This window comes from Centroberyx gerrardi, chromosome 9 (genome assembly GCF_048128805.1).
Source record: "Centroberyx gerrardi isolate f3 chromosome 9, fCenGer3.hap1.cur.20231027, whole genome shotgun sequence".
Taxonomy (NCBI): Eukaryota; Metazoa; Chordata; class Actinopteri; order Beryciformes; family Berycidae; genus Centroberyx; species Centroberyx gerrardi.
Window position 1 is genome coordinate 1,683,439 of NC_136005.1, and position 22,505 is coordinate 1,705,943.

General features: G+C 44.0%; 2 protein-coding genes across 2 annotated transcripts; one reads left to right on the forward strand and one right to left on the reverse strand.

Annotated features, from left to right (window-relative positions):
• Positions 1-218: 218 nt before the first annotated feature.
• Positions 219-16,483, forward strand: LOC139908459 (calcium/calmodulin-dependent protein kinase type IV). Its single transcript, XM_071895159.2, has 11 exons — positions 219-356; positions 4,728-4,806; positions 5,506-5,568; positions 5,682-5,764; positions 6,203-6,275; positions 11,167-11,257; positions 12,255-12,329; positions 13,033-13,108; positions 13,741-13,867; positions 15,318-15,470; positions 15,829-16,483. Exons 1-11 carry the CDS (start codon positions 250-252, stop codon positions 16,324-16,326), a joined length of 1,425 nt encoding a protein of 474 aa, XP_071751260.1. The 5' UTR covers positions 219-249; the 3' UTR covers positions 16,327-16,483.
• A 1,827-nt stretch (positions 16,484-18,310) lies between these two features.
• LOC144539815 (uncharacterized) lies at positions 18,311-21,511 on the reverse strand. Its single transcript, XM_078285838.1, has 3 exons — positions 21,310-21,511; positions 20,664-20,743; positions 18,311-19,394 (listed from the first exon to the last, which is right to left on the reverse strand). Exons 1-3 carry the CDS (start codon positions 21,342-21,344, stop codon positions 19,078-19,080), a joined length of 432 nt encoding a protein of 143 aa, XP_078141964.1. The 5' UTR covers positions 21,345-21,511; the 3' UTR covers positions 18,311-19,077.
• Positions 21,512-22,505: the final 994 nt, after the last annotated feature.

Genomic DNA, 22,505 nt, shown 5'->3' on the forward strand with positions numbered 1-22,505 from the left:
TGGTCCTGATTCAGTCCTGGTTTGATCCGATCTGAGCTGATCTGAACTGGTCTGGTCTGAATTGGTCTGGTCTGGTTCAGTTCTAGTCTGGTCTGGTCTAGTCTGGTCTGGTCTGAACTGGTTAAATTCTGGTTCAGTTCTGGTTCAGTTCTGGTCTGGTCTGGTCTGGTCTGAACTGAACTGAACTGGTCTGGTCTAGTCTGGTCTGGTCGGGTCTGGTCTTATCTGGTCTGGTCTGGTTCTGTCGTCATGCCGACCTCAAGGCCCGGCTCGGAGCCGGTGGACTTCTGGGTGGACGGGTCCCGACGGGACGCGACGGTGGAGGAGTTCTACAGCATGGGCTCCGAACTGGGCAGGTAGGTCTACTGGTCTGACAGAGTCCTGCTGGTCTGACAGAGTGCTGCTGGTCTGACTGGACTGACAGAGTCCTGCTGGTCTGACAGAGTCCTACTTGTCTGACAGAGTCTGGCTGGTCTGGCTGATCTGACTGATCTGACTGGACTGGTAGAGTCCTACTGGTCTGACAGAGTCCCGCTGGTCTGACTGATCTGACTGGACTGACTGGACTGGTAGAGTCCTACTGGTCTGACAGAGTCCTGCTGGTCTGACTGGTCTTACTGGGACTCAACTGGGCAGAGATCTGAATTTGAATAGTTTGAATTTCATTAATTTGATTTTTTTTTAATTGAATTTGAATTGAATTTCAAAAAAATTGAAGCTGAATTGCAGAATTTGTTCTTTGTTGCTTTCAACTTTCAACTTTATCTCAACCTGATTGGCTCAGCAGCAGAGCGGCTCAGCTGATTGGTTGAAGGAGGTTGAATCGATAATCGAGTCTCAGAGATTTGAAACTGAATTGTAGAACTGAATTAGACTTTTTACCTCAAGTAGCAGTAATGACAAAATGTAATTTTAAACTGCTACATTCTATTTCAAAATTTGTCAATACATTCAAATTTTGCATTTCAGTTATAATTTTTGTACAATGATTCAATTCAAGCATCAAAAATTCTAATTAATGCAATTCTAATTCAGTCTGCTGGATGTGATCTCTGTTACAGTCAGAAGATCACAGCAAAAGTATAAACCCATAAAGGAACATTACTCACTTTTAACATAAATGGTTCTATACAGCACCAGAAAACGGTTCTTTAGGCATAGCAGAACCCTTTATGGTGCTGCAAAGAACCCTTAAAGATCGTGTAAAACCCGCAGTATTAAAATAACTTTTTAAGAGCCACACTGGGTTCTTTATTCAGATTTACCAGGTTTTTTTAGGGTTCCTTGAGTCATTATGGTTCTATGTAGAACCACTGCCCTAACTAAGGAACCCTGCAGGAACCCTCCCTTTCTGGGTGTAGATGGGTTTGCATTGAGCTGCTGCAGAGTCAACAGCCAGATCATTCTTTCAAAAAAATAACAGAATACATTTTCAAAGGCAGGCCTGCCATCAGATGTTACAGCACGACTCTTCATTTAAGCCTCTATGGGGATATTGTAGGAATATTATAATGAGACCATAAGAGATAAAAATACCATAAAGCACAGTGAAGTCTATAAACATACTCCAGAGAGTTTCAGAGGTAAACATGGATCCACGTTGGGTTTTGGGACTTCCAGCTGATGTGTCTCTAAGAATAACTTTATTCCAGTTATCCAATCAGGGAGGCTGACATCATAAATCTTTAGCACATAAATTCCTAGTCTGCATCTTAGTGAGCAGGGTCAAGCTGATATGAGTTATATGAGATCGAGTTGTTTAAGGAAAAAACAAAAAAACAAATCAGTGCCTTTCTAAAAATATGATTGAGTTTTATTTCTGTTGCTGGATGTAGCTTCCAGTCTGTCAGCTGTCTGTTTACATCCAGCCTGACCTTTAACCTTTACACAGCCTGACAAACAACAACACACAGCAGCTGCGTATGGAGTAATACAGAGATTATTATGTCAGTAGTAGTAGTAGTACTAGTAGTAGTAGCAGTAACAGTGGTAGTAGTAGTATTAGCTGTAGTAGTAACAGTAGTATAGTAGAGGAATAGAGGAATAGTAGCAGTAGAGGTTATATTATCCGCATTATTAGTAATAACTATTAGTATTCATATTAGTATTAGTATGAGTATTAGTATGTATATGAGTATTAGTATTAGTATATGAATTAGTATTAGTATGAGTACTAATATTAGCATTAGTATGAGTATTAGTATTCATATTCATATTCATATTAGTATTAGTATTACAGTAGTATTAGTATAGAGTCTTTTCTCCAACATGGCTGACGTTCTTCCACAGGTTACAGATCAGTTCTCACCATTACCAGCAATGTTAAGCAGCCAACTTTCTTTATGTAGTGTTTGAACAGAGTTGAACTCAACCCAGCTGCTGTCAGGCAGATCTTTGTGTTCCCTTGTCGTGAAGAGGTCTGATCCACGTCACAAGATGCTAACAGCAGAGAAATGACAGTTAAAGGTCAGACAGCAGAGACTCCTGAGTTACATCAAATATGAAAATGTTTCTGCATATTGTTCCTCTGCGAAAATAGATTTACTTTATTTACTAGATAAATAAAAATAATGTAATCCAATAAATAAAAAAAAATGAGTCTGTATGAAGCCGCCAGAGTTTCCCAGCTCTCTGTTACCAGGTGTCCTGTTGCTATGGAGACCAGCCCGGAAACAAGGAAATGAGTTTGTGTGTGTGTGTGTGTGTGTGAGGGGGGGTCTGTTATTCTACTGGGACAGATGGAGAAAACAGATCCATCTGAAAAGCCCCCCCCACACACACACACACACACCACACACACACACACACACCACACACACACACACACACACACACACACATACATATACACATACACACAATCACACAACTCCATCAGCCTGTTAGTCAATCAGCTGTTTGATCAACCATGTTTCCCTTTGTGTGTTTCCACACTTTAGTTCACTACACTGCACACGCTAGCACGCATTAGCATGTGTTAGCACACTTTGGCACACTTTATCATGCCGTAATATATTTTAGCACACTTTGGCACACTAGCACACAGATGCATTAGCAAGATTTAAAAAACTGTAGAAGGCTGTAGTACGCTTTAGTGCTTTAAACACTTTAGCACACTGTAATACACTTTAGCATGATTTAGCAAACTTTAGCACACTATCATGCTTTAACACACACACACTTCAGCCTACTTTAGTACGCTTTAGTACACTTTAGGACACATTAGCACACTTTAGCATGCCTTAGCATGCTGCAGGGATCAATAAAATTTCACCTTGTCAATCTTAGAAGGCTTTAGCATGCTTTAGCATGCTTTAGCATGCTGCAGTACACTTTAGCACACTTACGCAAGCTTTAGTGCGCTTTTGTATGGTTTAGTAAGCTTTAGCTCACTTTAGCATGCTTTAGCACACTTTAGTGCTCTGTAACACACTTTAGCACACTTTGCCACGCTTAAGCATGGTTTAGCACACTGGATGTTTAGTGGTGATGCCAGCTGGCTGAGCATCGTCTGAAAAACACCACAGTGAGCTAAATACTGAACACACACAAACCCAGGGCAATAATAATGATAATAATAATGATAATGATAATAACAATAACGACGCTGACTGGACCAGATCTCATTTTTAATAAAAGACCATCACAGCAGGCTGTGGGTGTAACCTCATGACTGCAGCCTGTCTGTTTTAAATGGCAGCAGATCAGATCAGGCAGAGTCATCATCAGATTTAAATCCCAGCTTCCTCACTCTGTCATCTGTTCTGCAGGATTATCCCTCCTGCATACTGTACAGATCTGACGCTCCGCACTTCACTCAGCATATGATGAAGAGCAGCGCTTCTCAAACTGGGGTCCGGGGGCCTCCAGGGGTCCCTGAGGGGGTTCCAGGGGTCCCGGCACACTGAGGAAGAGTTTAATTTCACTATAATTTACTTCACTAGAAATGATCCCCATCAGAGAATTATAAGAATGACGAATCCCAGATTTCACTCTCACCACTGTTCTGATCTCTCCATACAGTTGCAGTTCATTACTAAACAACAACAACAATAATCTTCCCATATGGGACATAATCTGATCTAATGGAGGTCTGTGGTCTAATGTGGTCTAATGTGGTCTAATGTGAGTCCATCTGAGACATGAAAGTGTATAGAGACCTTGTTGTGAAGGGATTGAGGTTCTCCCACAAAGGAAATGGACTCGATTTAGAGCATCCTGGGACACTAAAACTCTCCACTGAAACCAGGATGATGATAAAACTCATAATCAGCCTCAGATAGAAAAAACAAAGAAAAGGGGAGAGAGGGGGAAACCTTGTCGCATACCTCTTGTTAATAAATAATTGTGGTAAATTATTATTATTACATATACAGTATATATATATATATATATATATATATATCTATTTTAAATAATGTATTGTTATTATTAACATATTCAGGCATCCTTGTGTGGAATCTGATCAAAATGTCTCATTAGAATCAGTTCAGGTTAAGGTCTTCAGTACTGACCAATTCTACAATAAAGATATAATCAATCAAACTGCATCATATCATCATATCAGACTGGACCGGATCCCATTATTAGTTAATTATCGGCCCCAGATATGGTTCTGCGTGCAGAGCAGACAGGTTGAGGTTGGATGTTAATAAGTAAAGTAAAAGTAAAGTAATGATGTAAAGATGTTAATGTCTGGTTTGTTGTTTTGTCTGTTTGCTCAACAGAGGAGCGACGTCCATCGTGTTTCGCTGTGAGGAGAAACAGACGCAGAAGCCGTTCGCTGCCAAAGTCCTGAAGAAAACGGTCAGTACTCCAAACCAGAGGTCAGAGGTCAGAGGTCAGAGGTCAGCCGGGCCACTAAACCCCAAGATACAGCCAAGAGTCTGCATCTGATATCATTTACCAGCAAAACTGACTGATGACTGACTAGATATTATTATCTGGTCAGTATGATAAATTATTAGTCGCAGGTCATCAAACTGTCAGTTCAGAGGAGCTTTGGTCCTGATGCTGCCTGATGGGATTTTTTTGATTTGACTTTCAGATAAATGTCTGGTGAGTTTTGCTTGATCAGATAAAGATAAGATAAAGGATATATTTATTAAGATAGAGGAGGCCTTTAACAGGCAGATTGTGTTGGAGCAACATAAGGTGTGTTACCACCATACACACACAAAAAATATGATATATATATAACTTTATCATTATTAGTGTAATCTTTTCATTGTGTCTTTAGCTATATTTCCATCAAGCTGTGAAGCAAATTGAAGCAAATTTTTAAATGTCGCAAAACAAAATAATGTGAATTATGTGTCTCTCCATCCAACCTTTCTCATCCTCGTCAGAGTTCAGATGAAGCTGCCTGGCTGGACAGTGTGTGTGTGTGTGTGTGTGTGTGTGTGTGTGTGTGTGTGTGTGTGTGTTTCTCTGGACCGGCAGCACAGCTTCAGTCTTTTTATCTCTTCAGTTTTCACTGTTTGTTTAACGTTGTTTCTGTCGCAGATCGACAAGAAAATAGTTCGGACTGAAATCGGCGTCCTGCTGCGTCTTTCCCATCCAAACATCGTAAGTCACTGGATTACCAGGATGTACAACATTTTATATGTTTATTATTATGATTATTAGGATTATTAGGATTATTAATATTATTATATGCTGATATAATTGTTTTCCCTCAGATCCGACTGAAGGAGATTTTTGAGACGGAGACTGACATCGCTCTGGTGCTGGAGCTGGTGACAGGAGGAGAACTGTTCGACAGGTACACACACACACACACACACTCACTCACACACACACTCACACTCACACTCACACACACACTCACACTCTCACACACACACACACACTCACACTCACACTCACTCACACACTCACACTCACACACACTCACACTCACTCACACACACACTCACATTCACTCACACACACACGCACAGTCACGCACACGACATGCACACACACTCACACTCACACACACACACACACACATTTTAATGTAATGGTGTGTTACTGTATTGCCATACAAGCAATAGGCTACTAGAGGCTGTGATTTACAGCTTAGACGGTTTTATTGCTCTTGTCTCTTAGCAGCTAAACTACAGTATATACAGATATATAATAAATATATATTATATATATATTTCCTAGTCCAGCCTGCAGTATCTGAAGCTGACTCAGGTGTGCGGCTGTGTTTCAGGATCGTGGAGCGAGGTTACTACAGCGAGAGAGACGCGGCTCACGTCATCAAGCAGATTCTGGAGGCCGTGGCGGTAAGAAACAGTCTGCGCTCTGATTGGTGCGTTCAGGGTTTCTGTCTCCGCTCTGAGTTTCAGGAAAACCGAAACCGCTTTCTGTTCGCTTCTGATCGCTGGGCCGACCGACAGCCGGTCTGAGCTGATTGACAGCTGTAGCTAACAATGATTGGCTCGACATGATTGGCTGTGAGGTTCAGCTGCAGACAAACTGTGCCGACAAATGAGGCGACAGTGAAAATGAACAGACTAAACACACAGAAGACGAGTTCTACTCTTTCTGTCACTTTACTTATTACTCCCTGGGAGCAGTAGTTAGTTACTCCACTCATTCTATTACTTTTCCATTCCTCTTCCTCTTCCTTCTAGGCTGCAGGCTCTGACATGACAAATCAAATCGACTGTTGTAAACGATGTTCACTGTGCTGCAGATCTCAGATCAGCAGGATGTTTCTGCTGCTGTAAGGACGAGCAGCTTAACGCTACACACATCTGATATGGGAAATACAACTGTATTGTAATCCCAAGTTACAGGCATAGATTTGGCACGCACACACACATACACACATGCACACACACACATACACACACCCAAACACACGCACGCACACACACACACACACACAAACACATGGTAGAAAAGCTGTATATTTCTCTGCGTGGTAGATGTAGGTCATCTGTCGTCAGTCAGGGATACAGGAGAGGCAGATGTGTGTGTGTGTGTGTGTGTGTGTGTGTGTGTGTGTGTGTGTGTGTGCTGTAAGTGTGAACTAATCCTCTCAGAGAGCCATCGCAGTGTTTTTCTCTCTGGGTTTAATCTGTGGAGCAGCAGGATGGAGGCTGCTGTTATGTAAGCTGCTACAGCATACAGCACACTGCAGCCATGTGCACACTGCACACCAGTAATACCAGTAAGACCAGTAACACTAATAACACCAGTAAGACCAGTAAGACTAATGACACCAGTAACACCAGTAAGACCAGTAAGACTAATAACACCAGTAACACCAGTAAGACCAGTAAGACTAATAACACCAGTAACACCAGTAAGACCAGTAAGACTAATAACACCAGTAACACCAGTAAGACCAGTAAGACCAGTAAGACTAATAACACCAGTAACACCAGTAAGACCAGTAAGACTAATAACACCAGTAACACCAGTAAGACCAGTAAGACTAATAACACCAGTAACACCAGTAAGACCAGTAAGACTAATAACACCAGTAACACCAGTAAGACCAGTAAGACTAATAACACCAGTAACACCAGTAAGACCAGTAAGACCAGTAAGACTAATAACACCAGTAACACCAGCAACACTAATAACACCAGTAACACTAATAACACCAGTAAGACCAGTAAGACCAGTAAGACTAATAACACCAGTAACACTAATAACACCAGTAAGACCAGTAAGACCAGTAACACTAATAACACCAGTAACATCAGTAACACTAACACCAGTAACACCAGTAACACTAACACCAGTAACACCAGTAACACTAATAGCACAAGTAACACCAGTAAGACCAGTAAGACCAGTAACACTAATAACACCAGTAACATCAGTAACACTAACACCAGTAACACCAGTAACACTAATAGCACAAGTAACACCAGTAAGACCAGTAAGACCAGTAACACTAATAACACCAGTAACACCAGTAAGGCCAGTAAGACCAGTAAGACCAGTAACACTAATAACACCAGTAAGACCAGTAAGACCAGTAACACTAATAACACCAGTAACACCAGTAACACCAGTAAGACCAGTAAGACCAGTAACACTAATAACATCAGTAACACCAGTAACACTAATAACACCAGTAACACCAGTAAGGCCAGTAAGACCAGTAAGACCAGTAAGACGAGTAACACTAATATAACCAGTTACACCAGGAACACCAGTTACACCAGTAGTACCAGTTGACAGAACCAGTGCTACTCATTTAAAAATGATTTGTACTTCTTCCTTCCTGCAGCATCAGTTCCTCCAGTCATTCCTCCCCCTCTCTTCTTCTTCTTCTTCTTCTTCTTCTTCTTCTTCTTCTTCTTCTTCTTCTTCTCCTCCTGTGAACGATCAGGAAACCAAACAGCGTTCCTGTCGTCCTCATACCGGAGGAAACCAAAGTATCTGATATTTAGAGGAGCCGATAACAAAAGTAGAACTTATTTTTATGGTAACTGAAGTATTACTGCTGAAAGTGAACAGTAGTTGTGTGACAGACGTGGCGGCCGGGGTCAGGGGTCAGGGGTCAGGGGTCAGGAGTCAGGGGTCAGACTCACAGCTCAGTGGCAGCCTGACATTTAAAACTGACTTCATGTCAGTTTCACATTCGATTAAATCTGGTCAGAAGCAGAGCGGCAGCGTCTGATTCATCTGCTGCAGAAGGTGCAGAACCTGCTCATCCAGCTCCTACACTCTTTAATAACACGTCTCTGTACAGCACTAGAACATGGTTCTCTAGGCAAAAACCTCTTATGGTGCTGTAAAGAACCTTCCAGAACGTAGGAAATGTTCCAATCCAGCAGGATTAAAAGACCTTTTTGAGGACCACACTGAGTTCTTTATGCTGATTTACCGGGTTTTAATTCTGACAAATCAGAGGGTTCTTTGAGTCATTATGGTTCTTCCTTAACCAAAGAACCCTTGAAGAACCCTTCTTCTTCAGTGTGGACCAGCCATGTTTCTGTGCTCATTCTATCTCCCAGGCTTTTCCTTTCCTTTCTTTTTTCCTTTTGTTATCTGGTTGAAAACAACATCTGTCCTGTCTCTTGGTAACTTCATTAGCACTCCTCGTCAGGTCGGTGAGTCAAGGCAGAACCCCCCCTCCCCCTCCCCCCCCCACACACACACACGCACACACACACACACACACACACACACACACACCCGACAGAGTGGAAACCAGGCTCCTAATGGAGACTGATGGTGTGATTAACGAGCTGCCTCGTTTCGTGGGTGCAGTGCTTCTCTGGAGAGCCGGGTTCAAAAGGTCTGCTGGTCTGCTGCTGCGGCTCCATTAGAGCTAATACACTGCAGCTAATGGACGAGCTGAGCGCCTCTGCACTGTAACGCCGTGTGGCGTCTGACATCAGGCTGATATTCTGTTCTTAAACTGCGGTCTGTCGGTCTGATGTGACGGACACGATGCAGTTTGATTGATTACAGCTTCATCGTAGAATTGATCGAGCCCGTCGAGTGTCCCGCGGTCCGCATCGGTGTTTCTCAACCCAGTCGTCAACTTTTAGCTCCGGCTCTACTCCTGCACACCTGATTCAGTGTCATGAGAATGTGTGGCCCCTTAATTAAATAGTGTGTTACGTTCCGCTCTGCTTCCTGTCAGTCAGCTGACACCGCAGGAGGAAATGGAAGTCTCCTCCAGGAAATAATCCTCCAAAACACTTATTAAAAACCCACTATTCAGCAGGGACAGCAGTTCAGTTCAAGCTAGGTTTGACACTGGAAAGGCTGGATTTTAAAAACGATGACAAACAAGTAAATGTTAAAAAATTGAATTACACACAGCATGCATTGTAAAATGATTGGGGGAAATATAAACTAGATATAGGCAAGTAAATGGGCTGCAGTTAAATAACACCACTATTCTCCTTTAGAGTTGGTTCAGTTGTAAAGGATAAAATCCCTTCTCCTTGATCCTGGTTGGAAGAAGCACCTGGTCTGGGATGGAAGTGACTGTTCAGAGAGCAGCAGGGGATGCTGGGAGCTGGAGGACGAGGCCATCTGTCGGCTCTGAGTTTGGATCCATGACTGCTTGTTCTCGGTTCCAATCCAACCCCCCCCCCCCCCCCACCCCTCCTCACTCCCCACCCCCCCACCCCTCCTCACTCCCCCCACCCCCCCACCCCTCCTCACTCCCCACCCCCCCACCCCTCCTCACTCCCCATCCCGCCTTCAGCCACAGATTCTCCCTCTCTCTCTCAATTTCCAGAACAGATGACAGATAATTCACAGGCTTTATCTCGTCAAATTTACTCTTATACCCTTAATCACAAGTCTCAGAGGGCTCCACGACGGCCATATGATCAAATACATGACCCCCCCACCCCACCCCCCCCACCCCCAACATTAGATCCTCAATGAGAACCAGAAAAAACTTGCATGAAAACCATGAAAACCTTACTAGCATGTGAAGCTGCCCAGTGCAGCTTTAAAATAACTTGTGTCTATAAAGTAAAGTTGCCTGTCTCTTTCTACAACAGAACAATTTACCAAAAAACGCGCTCAACCCTCACTTATTTATGTGGGTGCTGAATCCTCAAAAAATATGTAACGAAATACTCCAGGACAGCACTCCAATTAATTACCGTTGTGCGGCAATAAATACAAATATAAATGAATTCATTGGAGTGCTGTCCTGGAGTATTTCTTTCTACAACAGGCAATGACACACGTCACTTTAAAGCTGCACTGGGCAACTTTGCATTTTGGCGGCTCAAGTTTGACTTCATTACCCAGAAATCCTCTGAGTAGCAGTAGTAAAGCGTTCTGTGCTGCTTCATACTAAAGGAAACCAAAGGAACCAGAGAGGAAAAGATCTAACGCCGGTGAGTCCAGCTCTCTCTGCTGCTGTTCAGGAGACTCTTCTGGATTTGCTTCTTCAGTCTGGATCGGTCTCTTCCTGTGTGGAGAAGATTTCCCACCAGTGAGCAAACTGACAGCAGAATTTAATTTGGACAAACAGGGAGAATCTGCAGCGGGTCAGTCAGTGGGGACGAGACGCTCTGCCCTGCTGCAGCATCACTTCCTGGTTTAGGCTGAGAAGACGCTGCAGCTTTACAGGAGAATCTGGACTACACAGTCTTGTAGCTTGTAACTGGGTGTTTTTATAACATTTCGGTGTGTGTGTGTGTGTGTGTGTGTGTGTGTGTGTGTGTGTTCCAGTATTTACATGAGAACGGAGTTGTGCACCGCGACCTGAAACCAGAGAACCTGCTGTACGCCGACCTGTCGTTGGACGCTCCGCTGAAAATAGGTAACAACCCACCGACTGCCTCCTTCCTTTACTCCACCGACACGTTTGTAGCTTCGATTAGAACTAGATGAAACTTTATTGATCCTCGTGGGGAAACTGGGTTGTCATAGCAGCAGAGAGCAGGGTACGGATAAGAATAACAGGGTTCCCATTGGTCATGCAATTCCTGGAATATCATGGGATTTTCAGAGCTTGTATTTAAGGCAGGGAAAGTCAGGGGATTAGATTTTATCTGGGGGAGTCAGGGAATATCAGAGAATTTCACAAATGCGTCTCTTGATTTTGGGAACATAATGTATTTTCCAACTTGTTTCACACATGTATCGCATTAGATGGAGGTGGAAACTGGACTGAAAAACAACATTAACAAGCCAGGAAGAAAGAACATCTTTAGATCATAGAGATGCTCTGACTTAGTTAAGGAAGGAAGTCATGGGAAAAAAAATTGGGAGAACAAATGAGAGATAAGATGAAATTTGAATGATCCACATGAGGAAATAAACAGTAATGTGTCCAGATGTGCAAATATTCACACTGTCATCATCAGAAGTACAGATGGAGTTAGCATATTCACAGAAATATGTGCAGATGTGCGATGTTAGCTCTCACCTTGTCAAACATACAGATGGAGGTAACAGTTATACACAAATGAGTCCCGACATTCAAATCTGCATTGTAAGCAACTGCAGATAGAAGTAGCAAACATACAGCCTTGATTCTCCTACGGCCGACTAACACTTTCCTTTAATTCAGACACTCTTCACCTCCGTTGCAGACCTTCTACACCTTCACTTCCATGTTCTCCTTTAAATGCAGATAGAAAACTGCAGTAGTATTCCTGCAGGACAGACCTTCCACTTTCACTGTTCTCCTTTCTGTCACTTCAGTGTATGTTGTCATCTCAGAAGTTGAATATTTACATTAAACATGAAAAGTGAGACCGTTTTTTTTCAATCAGATACTGTTTTAATGAAGAACCATTCTCCTCTCTTACCAGCTGACTTTGGCCTGTCCAAAATTATTGATGACCAAGTCACCATGAAGACTGTCTGCGGCACTCCAGGATACTGTGGTGAGTGGCTGGGCTAGATGGTATGGTAGCTGTACAAGTAGTAGTACATGGTATAGTAGCTGTACTAGCAGTAGGAGCTGGTATAGTAGCTGTACTAGCAGTAGTAGATGGTGTACTTGCAGTAGCAGATGGTGTAGTAGCTGTACTAATAGCAGTAGATGGTGTACTAGTTGTAGCAGATGGTGTAGTAGCTGTACTAGCAGTAGTAGATGGTGTAGTAGCTGTAGTAGCTGGTGTAGTAGCTGTAGTAGCTGGTGTAGTAGCTGTAGTAGATGGTGTAGTAGCTGTAGTAGCTGGTGTAGTAGCTGTAGTAGATGGTGTAGTAGCTGTAGTAGCTGGTGTAGTAGCTGTAGTACATGGTGTAGTAGCTGTAGTAGCTGGTGTAGTAGCTGTAGTACATGGTGTAGTAGCTGTAGTAGCTGGTGTAGTAGCTGTAGTACATGGTGTAGTAGCTGTAGTAGCTGGTGTAGTAGCTGTAGTAGCTGGTGTAGTATCTGTAGTAGATGGTGTAGTAGCTGTAGTAGCTGGTGTAGTAGCTGTAGTAGCTGGTGTAGTATCTGTAGTAGATGGTGTAGTATCTGTAGTAGATGGTGTAGTAGCAGTACCAGTACAGGCAGTCTGTAGCCTCCACTGCTCTGTGGGATTTCACATGACACTGAACCAGTTGGAGCTTCTCTGAGCCATCTGCCTGCTCTCCCTGCAGCTCCAGAGATCCTGCGGGGAAATGCCTACGGTCCTGAGGTGGACATGTGGTCGGTGGGCGTCATCCTCTACATCCTGTGAGTCCATTAACACTTCCCACCCAGTGTTAGCCTCCACACACACACACACACATACACTCACACACTTAGCTGATTCACTCTTAAATGCCTCATTTCTTCAAGTATGGATTTCACATCTAGATGTTGTGGGTTTAAAGGCTTCCTCCCATCTGATGACAGCCATTAAGAGTGATAACGAGATAATGAGAAACACTGCATCCTGTTTCCACAGGCGTCAGTTGGGTTTGTTAAGGTGTGTCAGTCTCCATAGAGACTGACTGTAGCCTAAGTGGTGGCTAGAAATGTATTTGGAAGTGAAATCTAAAAAAAAAAATCACCTCAGGCGGCATCAGGACCAAAGTTTCTCTGAGCTGATAGTTTGGTGACCTGCGACTAATAATTTATCACACTGACAAAATAATAATATCTAGTCAGTCGGTCAGAAAATGAGTGGATATCAACAGGCTTGGAAGCTTTGGTGCTAAATAATATTTGGTCCAGGGACTTTGCCATAGCTCAGGGTTTAGTAAATTGACTGATTAGATGTGAAATCCATACATGAGGAAATTAGGGATCTATTAGCTTCCTCCTATCTGATAACACTGAGAGTGATAATGAGGTAATGAGACGGGCTGCATCCTGTTTCCCAGGCTCTGTGGGTTCGAGCCGTTCTTTGATCCGAGGGGGGATCAGTACATGTACAGCCGCATCCTCAACTGCGACTATGAGTTTGTGTCTCCCTGGTGGGACGAAGTCTCCCTCAACGCCAAGGACCTGGTGAGTTCCTGCAGGACTTCCAGGACTAACCCTAACCCTGAACAGCTCGGCTTTCACCTGCTATTCTGTCAGGAAATCAAACCTGGAAGACAAACAAGATAAACAACATGGCCGCATTGCAGCTTAACAAGCTAAATTAACAAACTTCATTTAAAGAGTAACTAAACCCTAAACTTGTCTGGTCTTTGGCAGGTGATGTCTACTCTATATATCACCTGGCACCAAAGATCAGCCAATAGCAGATGGCCAGTGCAGTACCCTACCATTAGGTGTCAGGCTTCACCACAGATTTGGGTGTGGGCTTTAGTTGCTCTTTAAATAAATGTTAGTTATGATGATTAGTCTGCTAACTGCATGCTAGTTAGAAGTGTTTTCTTACCATTGACTGACATAAAACTTGATTTTTCCTCGATGTTGAGAAGGTTAAAGGTTATCGTTGCATCATGACTCGGAAAATAAATCGAGTAGCAAAATTTTCTCCAACTTTACAACTTCATCATCCAACTTTAAATGGCCTTCAAGTGAATTTGTTCTGATATATCTGACAGCATGTGAATGCAGAGTGAGAATACCTCACTGATAAATAACTGCAAGATATACTGAGTAATGAAGTATAATGAGTTACATATTCCATGTTTATCCCTGATGCTTTACAGCAGGGGTGCTCACACTTTTTCAGCATGCGAGCTACTTATAAAATGACCAAGTCACAAAGATCTACCCACTACAAAAATGCAAAACATAGAATTATTTTCAAATATATGGTATTGCGATGGTAGACTGGCAGATGAGGCAAACGCACTTGGAAAATGACATCGTGAAAAAAAAGTCCACCTCCCATTCCATATGAAAGTGATATGTTTTTGTCTTCTTACTTGGTCCAGCAACCCCACTCATTTTTGATGGTCATAAGCTTTCTTTAGTTTTAAAGAAAAAAGCGAGGGCTTAAAATTGGAGATAACTCGCTGACTAGCTTGTTAGTTTTGCTGCACTTAGCGCCTTTTTGCGCATGCGCGGTGACCTAAAGGTCAGAAAAATTTAGTTGTCATCTGACTGGCTGCCCTGTATGTCAATCAAAAAAAAAATAGACGTCTATAGACGTCTATTTTTTTAATGTCATGCGATCTACCAATACACTTTTGCGATCGACTGGTAGATCGCGATCGACGTATTGAGCACCCCTGCTTTACAGCTTCTAGAACAGTTTGTTGTGTTGCAGTTTATCTTTTTGTTTCAACTCCATACTGCAAAAGAGACTGACGCAAGAAAAATGGAAACTTTGCTAAAGGTTGAAATATTTTCATCCTGTTCTCTGCTCTCAGCTGTCAGCGCTGTCTGAACTTTTCCATTAGAAATAATCAGAAAACAAATTGAGCGCTATATAAAGATATAAAGATATAAAGGCTCCTGGACACACAGCCTGATCTCAGTGCTGCTCCTCTGTCTCCAGGTCAGTAAGCTGATTGTCTTGGATCCTCACAAGCGCCTCAGTGTGCAGGAGGCCCTGCAGCACCCCTGGGTGCTGGGCAAGGCCGCCCGCTTCTCCCACATGGACACCACCCAGAGGAAACTGCAGGAGTTCAACGCTCGGCGCAAACTCAAGGTGAGGAGCGCTAACTGAGGAATGCTCTGTTGTTTTAGCGTAGCGTCATTCTCAGCGCAGGCTCCGCCCCCAGAGCGACAGACAGGACAAACAGTATCAAGTTATCAAGTTTGTTTTCCAATGCATGAACTGACGGCCCCATAATAAATTTACCATAATAACTTTGTAGATTTTGTGAGAGCGGACGCTGCTCCGAACACCATGGAGAGCAGCCATGTTGGTTTTTACAGTTTTCTGACAGACAGCGGAGATGATGTCGTTGTTGGCTGCTGTCACTTCCTGCTCTCTTCCATTGGATGAGAGAGAGTGTTAATGTGTGTGTGTGTGTGTGTGTGTGTGTCTCTGCCCCCGCCCCCAGGCTGCCATGAAGGCTGTAGTTGCCACCAGTCGGATGCACGAGGGCTCGAGGCGTCGCACCGACAGCTGTGAGATGCCGGGCTCAGGAGCGTCCCGGCAGAGCAGCATGCAGCAGGACCCGCCCCCCGAGCCCGCAGGCCACGCCCCCTCGGCCGAAGAGGACCCGCCCCCGGCCCAGGGGGACGAATCGGAGCGTCAGGACCGGCGTACCCTCGGCCCCTCCCCTCCCCGCAGCCCCAAACCCCCAACCTGCGACGCTCCGCCCGCAGGCCCCGCCCCCACCAGGCCTCCGCTTAAACCCGACGGGCTGCGGCAGCCGTCCGTCGTCCCCAAACCCTCGCTGGTCCAATCCAGGCCGCAGAAGAGCTGCTCGTCTGTAGAGCCCGCCTCCAGGGCCGGGGCCTCCCCCGTGTTAGCCACGCCTCCCAGTCCCAAGAGCCTCAGCAACGGCTTCCCGTTGGGGGCGGAGCCTGGCGGTAAGACCGCCCACTGCCAGTGATCGCCCGAGGAGCGGGAAGCAGAGAGGCTCCGCTCGGCTCTGTTTCCAGGAACCGGAGAGCGAAACGTGTCGAGACTCGGCTTCTGCTGCAGATTTCCTGATCGGAACATCTGACGTTTATTTGGACCAAACTGCACCTGAACCAAAAGTATCGGCAACACCCAGAGGTAAAGTTTAACATTTTGTGATGAGGAGCTTCTGAGAAACACAACTCAGTTTACTAACGGCTTCCTGCTGAGGGTTAACAGACGCAGACCGGACGGTGGGACAGCTTTTTACTACAGAGTGGGTTATCTTCTGAACATTGAAGGTCTTTGAGCTCCTACTGGTTTACATGGTGTGACTGGGAGTTACAGAGAGAAAAAAGAACAGCTTCATTCCTCTCTGCTTTTTTCTTTTCCGGTACACAACATGGATTCTGAGACAGTCGACCCGCCGGCTTCCACCTGATTGTATTTTATTGTATTTCGGTGACTGAAGAGAGAGCAGCTTCCTGTCTGTCTGGATAAAACTGACGTCTGCTTCTTCTTTTGCATCCCTTAATATTTCTTTGATTTATGTTTTTCTTTGGTTTGAGCTTGGAGACTCTAATGGATCTTCCTCCTGACTGAATCTCACCGTTGCTTTCATGACAAGCTGGGATGAAACTGCAGCGAGGCGAGTCCGACACGACGCTCCGTTTGGTTTACAGGCGACTGGAAAAGACAATCTGCTTTCAGATTTTTTTTATCCTTTCTACTCTTTACTGTTGAAACCCACTGACTTTATTATGCAAATACATGCGTAGATCAGATCCTGTCCTTTGCGTAGTCTAGCTTTCAGGTGAGTAGTACGTCGTGTTTGTGAGCTTCTAGTAAAGATGTGTCGTACAACGTTTACACTAACAGCAATGATGATCTAACGTTTGCACTGTAAATAGTTTTATTTGAGATAGATTACAGAGTTCTTCACTGTTCCAGCCAGCCAGTCCTCTTTATGTAGAAAAGACCAGAAAAAAGTTCTGTTGTCAGACCCAAATCCCAAATTGACCTTTGACCTTTCTTGAGAAAAAAAAAAAAAAAAAAATCAAACCCTTTCATCCGATCTGAAACCACACTCTCTACCTCTTTTTGTACAGGGGCTTCCAAAAATGTCCTAGAACATTCTCTAAAGAAAATATGTCAGAGCTGAGCAGACTAACCCGAGGCCGCTCCACCAGACGAGACCAAACAAAATGAAATCCCTCGGTTTAAGCAGAGATCCTGGGCTCGGGGTGGAGCTAGAGTAGAGGAACACATCCGCCGCCAAAGGGCTTTTCTCTTAGGAACTTGAATAATTGGTGAAATGTCAGTTTTTGCATGTCTTCTATCAACTTTATCTGTTACAGGCGTACGCAACATTAACCTTCTCACAGTAACTTCTTGCCAAATAGTATACATTGGATAACTTGCTGTCATGTTAAAGCATGTATATATTTGATTTACATCTATAAAATTGTGTAAAAATATGAATATTTTGCTTCTATTTATCACAGCCTATGAGGAATATTTTGGGGGTTAACCGGCTGTAAACGGTGTTTGTTTTGTGTTTGGTTGAGTAAACTTGTACCTTTTTTATTTTTCAGGACATATTATAGATGACATATGCTGACAGTGTAACAGTCACATTTAAGAAGGGGGGAATCTATTGTTGCATGCGTACTTATATTATTTTATTTATGTTTCATCATATCAGAATAATGGCGTTCAGCAGGAAGAGACGTTGTGTGCTGCAGCGGTGCAGAGAGCCGGCGGAGGTGAAGCAGCTTCACCCTCCACACCGCCTCCGCCTCTCTGCAGCAGGAGTCACTTCACATGTACAGTAAAGGATAGTTGATAGAAATCACACTCGGTGTTTGTGTTTCTTTCTCTCCTTCAAGCCGCCCGGCGGACGCTCTGCCGATAGACGCTGCTGGACTGTAGCGCCAAAATGAGTCGAGACCTGAATATCTTTCTGTTGCCAAAGCTGTTTAATATGAATATTTATTGTACCATAATATCACAGGGTGAACATTTTGTGTTTGTTTGGGTTGGAAGTGAGAATGCACGGTGAACTCCAGTGTGAGTGTGAAAGTCTCCCAGCTGTAAGGAAACAGAGTGTAAACTGAACAGATCTGAATTCCATTAAATTCCATGAAATTCCACTTTTAAGAGAGTTTGTCTCGACTCTAAACATTATAAATTAAAACATTATGAATCAAATAAAAGACAGTTCAACAAATTAAACACATTCAGTCATAATGTATGGATTACCATCACATGTTCTGCATCAAATACCTGAAAGGTTCCTTTAACATTTTATGATATTCAGTATTGATAATATAAAAGACGAGATGTGGAATCTCAGATATGTGGTAAGAAAAAGCAAAAAAAAACATGGAATTTCACAAAATTTCATTGAATTAAATTCAACGTCCTTAAAATTCCAATTCAGCTCCAATTCTGTTTCCTGTTGTTTTTTTCAAATTCTGATTGAGTTCATTAATGGATTGACCCCAACCGGCCACCTGCTTCACATCATTCAGTTCAGCAGTCACACTGGGAGCAGACCAGTACAGTCTCAGTCCCAGTTGGGGTTTCAGTTTCAGCGCCACTCCTTCACTCTCCCCTCCATGTTTTCCCAGCCGGGGCGGGGAATCGAACCGACAACCTTTGAGTCACAAGCCAGCCTCCCTGACCTGAATCTGGAGGTGAGTATGAACGGATATGAGTCAGAAGGCGGGGGAGGCCGGGGTCAGCCGCCCCAGCAGAGAGAGTCAGTCTTCTGTCTGTGGACTCGGCCCTGCTGGACCGTCCCGCACCAGTAGGTGGCGCCGCGGTCCGCCGCGGAAAGCTCCCAGACGGCGGCGGCGCCGTAGGCCCCTCCGGGCCGAAGCCCCGCCCACAGCGCCCGGGCCTCCGCCGGCCTCACCGCCGTGTCGTTGATCCACCACACCACGTCCAGCGGCGCCGAGCTCAAACCGCTGAGGAGGCACAGCAGGAGGGGCGGAGCCTCCCGACCGGCCGGGACGGACGAGAGGAGCTGCACCGACGGACTGGAGGGAGTCGAACCTGCGCACAGAACGAGACGGGAACCTGGACTTCAGATCACAGCAGAAGCTGACTCTTTTTTTTTGTCATTTTTACCTCCGCCAACAGAGCTGAACGGGGGTTTTGTTTTCGCCCCATTCTGTCTGTCTGTCTGTCTGTCTGTCTGTCTACTGTCTGTCTGTCTGTCTGTCTGTCTGTCTGTCTACTGCCTGTCTGTCTGTCTGTCTGTCTGTCTACTGTCTGTCTGTCTGTCTGTCTGTCGTCTGTCTGTCTGTCTGTCTACTGCCTGTCTGTCTGTCTGTCTGTCTGTCTGTCTGTCTGTCTGTCTGTCTGTCTGTCTACTGCCTGTCTGTCTGTCTGTCTGTCTGTCTGTCGTCTGTCTGTCTGTCTGTCTGTCTGTCTGTCTGTCTACTGCCTGTCTGTCTGTCTGTCTGTCTGTCTGTCTGTCTGTCTGTCTGTCTACTGCCTGTCTGTCTGTCTGTCTGTCTGTCTGTCTGTCTGTCGTCTGTCTGTCTGTCTGTTCATAAAGTTATGAACGGATTCACTTTTCACACCGATTGGCCTAAAGGGGGGCGTGGCAGTGGGCGGGGCTTCCCATAAAAAGGCATTTAACTTAACAGAACGGATTCACGCAACACTATGAAACTTTGAGCTGATTGGTCATGTGATGTTGAGATAATCTGTTAAAACGATTAAAAGTGTGCAGAATGTGAACAGGCAGATCTCATGTCCCATTTCAGCTCCAGTCAGGAAAATGTGGCATGGAAGAAATGATGAACTTTTGGAGAAAGTAACATGAGGAACTGAAACATCTGGACAGCAGAACAGTGTTGGGGGAGGTTTGATCTCTACTGAGGGACAGACGGTTCTGTTAGTGTTCTTCGGTCCATGACCAGCAATACAAACTCACTGTAACACAAGTAACATCTCAGTTGAACCTGGACTGAACTCATTTCCAGACTCTTGATGACAAAACAAGTCACCAAAATAAGATGGGATGAAAAATGCTGTCTATGTCTACTCAGCTCTTACTCTACTCTCCCAGCTCTTCTCTCTTACATGATCAATCTGTGGTCTGGAATATGACCTCTGACCTTTATACTTATATGCGTACAACAGTGTAACTCAACATTTACTCACTCAACAATGTCTTCAACTGAACAGTGTTGTTGTAAGTGCATCATGTATTAGGGAGATTTTCATCAAGTACCTACACAGTACAAGACTCTTCCTCAGGTTAATACAGTGGAATAAGGACATTATAAAGTGAAGTGTCCCAGTCTTCCTCACCCTCTACAAACAGCTGTGTTCCTCCGCTGAAAACCATCCCCACCCCGGGGAGTCTGCCGAGCGGCCGGGCAGCAGAACACCTGCAGGACGAGAACACAGAACATACAGGTTCTACCAACACAGAACATACAGGTTCTCCCAACACAGGTTCTCCCAACACAGAACATACAGGTTCTCCCAACACAGAACATGCTGAGCTCAGTAGAACAGTGCATACTGACACACAGTATACTACACATATCAGTCTGTACTCATTCAGCGTTCCTTCACTAACAGTAACAGTGTTAAATTTGCCTGAATCGTGATAAAAAATTCTCAGCTGTTCTAAAATCACAACAAACAGAACCTGCTTGTATAAAAGAGCATGAACACAACATTGTAATAAAAGAAGAACGTAAATCTTCAATAAATCTTTCATTTTAATCAACAAGAAGAAGAATGATAGTACTACAACTACTACTACTACTCATAATAATAATAGCAAAAATAATTCTGCCAAGCCACATTGCTCTGACACTAGTATGACTGGTGATTTTTCATATTTAAATTAAAGGTTGTGTGTTCCCCAGGTATTTTACAGCTTTAAACACAAACAGCAACTATCCATTTGATCCTTTCCATTTCCCTCCCCCAGTTTGAGTCTCACCCCAGCAGCAGGATGAAGGCCAGTCCTGCTTCCATCACCGTCCCGTCCTGCTCGCTCTTCCTGCGCAGCGCAGTCTGGACCCGGAGAAACGTCTCAGTTTAACAGCAGCGATGCACGGGAGCGTCCAGCCTCTTCTGTCCGGTCTGCAGCCTGAGAGCTTCTACAGAAGTATGAAAATCATCTGAGCAGAACGACAACATGTTCCCAGAGGAGAGAGAGGAGGAGAGAGAGAGAAGGAGAGAAAGGACGGTTGGCGGAGGAAAGAAAAACAGGAAAAACAACAGGAAAGGACGGTTGGTTCTGTGTTTCCCCTGCAGCAGATGCTCTCTCCACTTTCTGAGGAGGAAAGATCAACAAGTTTACATCCAAAATTAAATGCTAAATGTGTTTGAATTTGTGTGAGGTTGATGTGAGGTTCAAAACTTTACTCACAAAACAGTAACAAGGAGGTAATTCATCTGTATTTATGAGTTTATCAGTGGCAAAGATAAAGATTAAAGAACAAATGAAGAGTTAATTAAAATTAGATGTTCACTGTTTGAAAATTTGACACTTCTTTTACAAAATTATTGCTGGGATGAAATTTAAACTGAATATGGAATATTACTGAATGCAGCCATAACAAGGATGTAATCATCTGGCTTTATGAAATATGAAATATCGCACGAGGAGCCGCAGATGTTTTTCCCCAGAATGGAAACAGGCTGAAACCTCCAGAGAGTCGCAGGCCTGCAGCCGCTGCTCTGCCGCTGCACACGGTTCAGTCCGGGTCTGTCGCCCTGCCTTGCTCAGCGGCACGTCAGCAGGACAGAGGGCTGCTGGGGGATCGAACCAGGAACCACAGCAACACAGCAATATCCACCACCGTGTGTTTATTCAAATATGAATGAAAAGCATTTAAAAAAGAAACGGGTTACAGCACGCATGCAGGAACAGCAGTAGAACATACTGAGTCAAAGAAAATGAATTTTTAAAAAAATTACAATATGAAAATATACCAAAAATATGAAATATATGCAGTGTGAAGTGAGTGAAACATTCTAAAAATATCCATATCTATGCAATATGTAACATTTTAGGAGAAAATGAGGAAAACAAAACAAAAGGAATACATGATACGGCAGAATGAAGGCTGATACTGACACCGATACCAAAATCAATACTGACACTGATTCTGATACTTTTGGATTGAAGCT

Excerpts from the sequence above, each read along its gene's own strand:
- LOC139908459 (XM_071895159.2), top strand. The coding sequence starts at position 250 with ATGCCGACCTCAAGGCCCGGCTCGGAGCCGGTGGACTTCTGGGTGGAC. Across the intron at positions 357-4,727 it reads ATGGGCTCCGAACTGGGCAG|AGGAGCGACGTCCATCGTGT; the intron begins GTAGGTCTACTG and ends TTTGCTCAACAG. Across the intron at positions 13,868-15,317 it reads CCCTCAACGCCAAGGACCTG|GTCAGTAAGCTGATTGTCTT; the intron begins GTGAGTTCCTGC and ends CTCTGTCTCCAG.
- LOC144539815 (XM_078285838.1), bottom strand. The coding sequence starts at position 21,344 with ATGGAAGCAGGACTGGCCTTCATCCTGCTGCTGGG. Across the intron at positions 20,744-21,309 it reads GCCTTCATCCTGCTGCTGGG|GTGTTCTGCTGCCCGGCCGC; the intron begins GTGAGACTCAAA and ends CTCGTCCTGCAG. Across the intron at positions 19,395-20,663 it reads AACACAGCTGTTTGTAGAGG|GTTCGACTCCCTCCAGTCCG; the intron begins GTGAGGAAGACT and ends TTCTGTGCGCAG.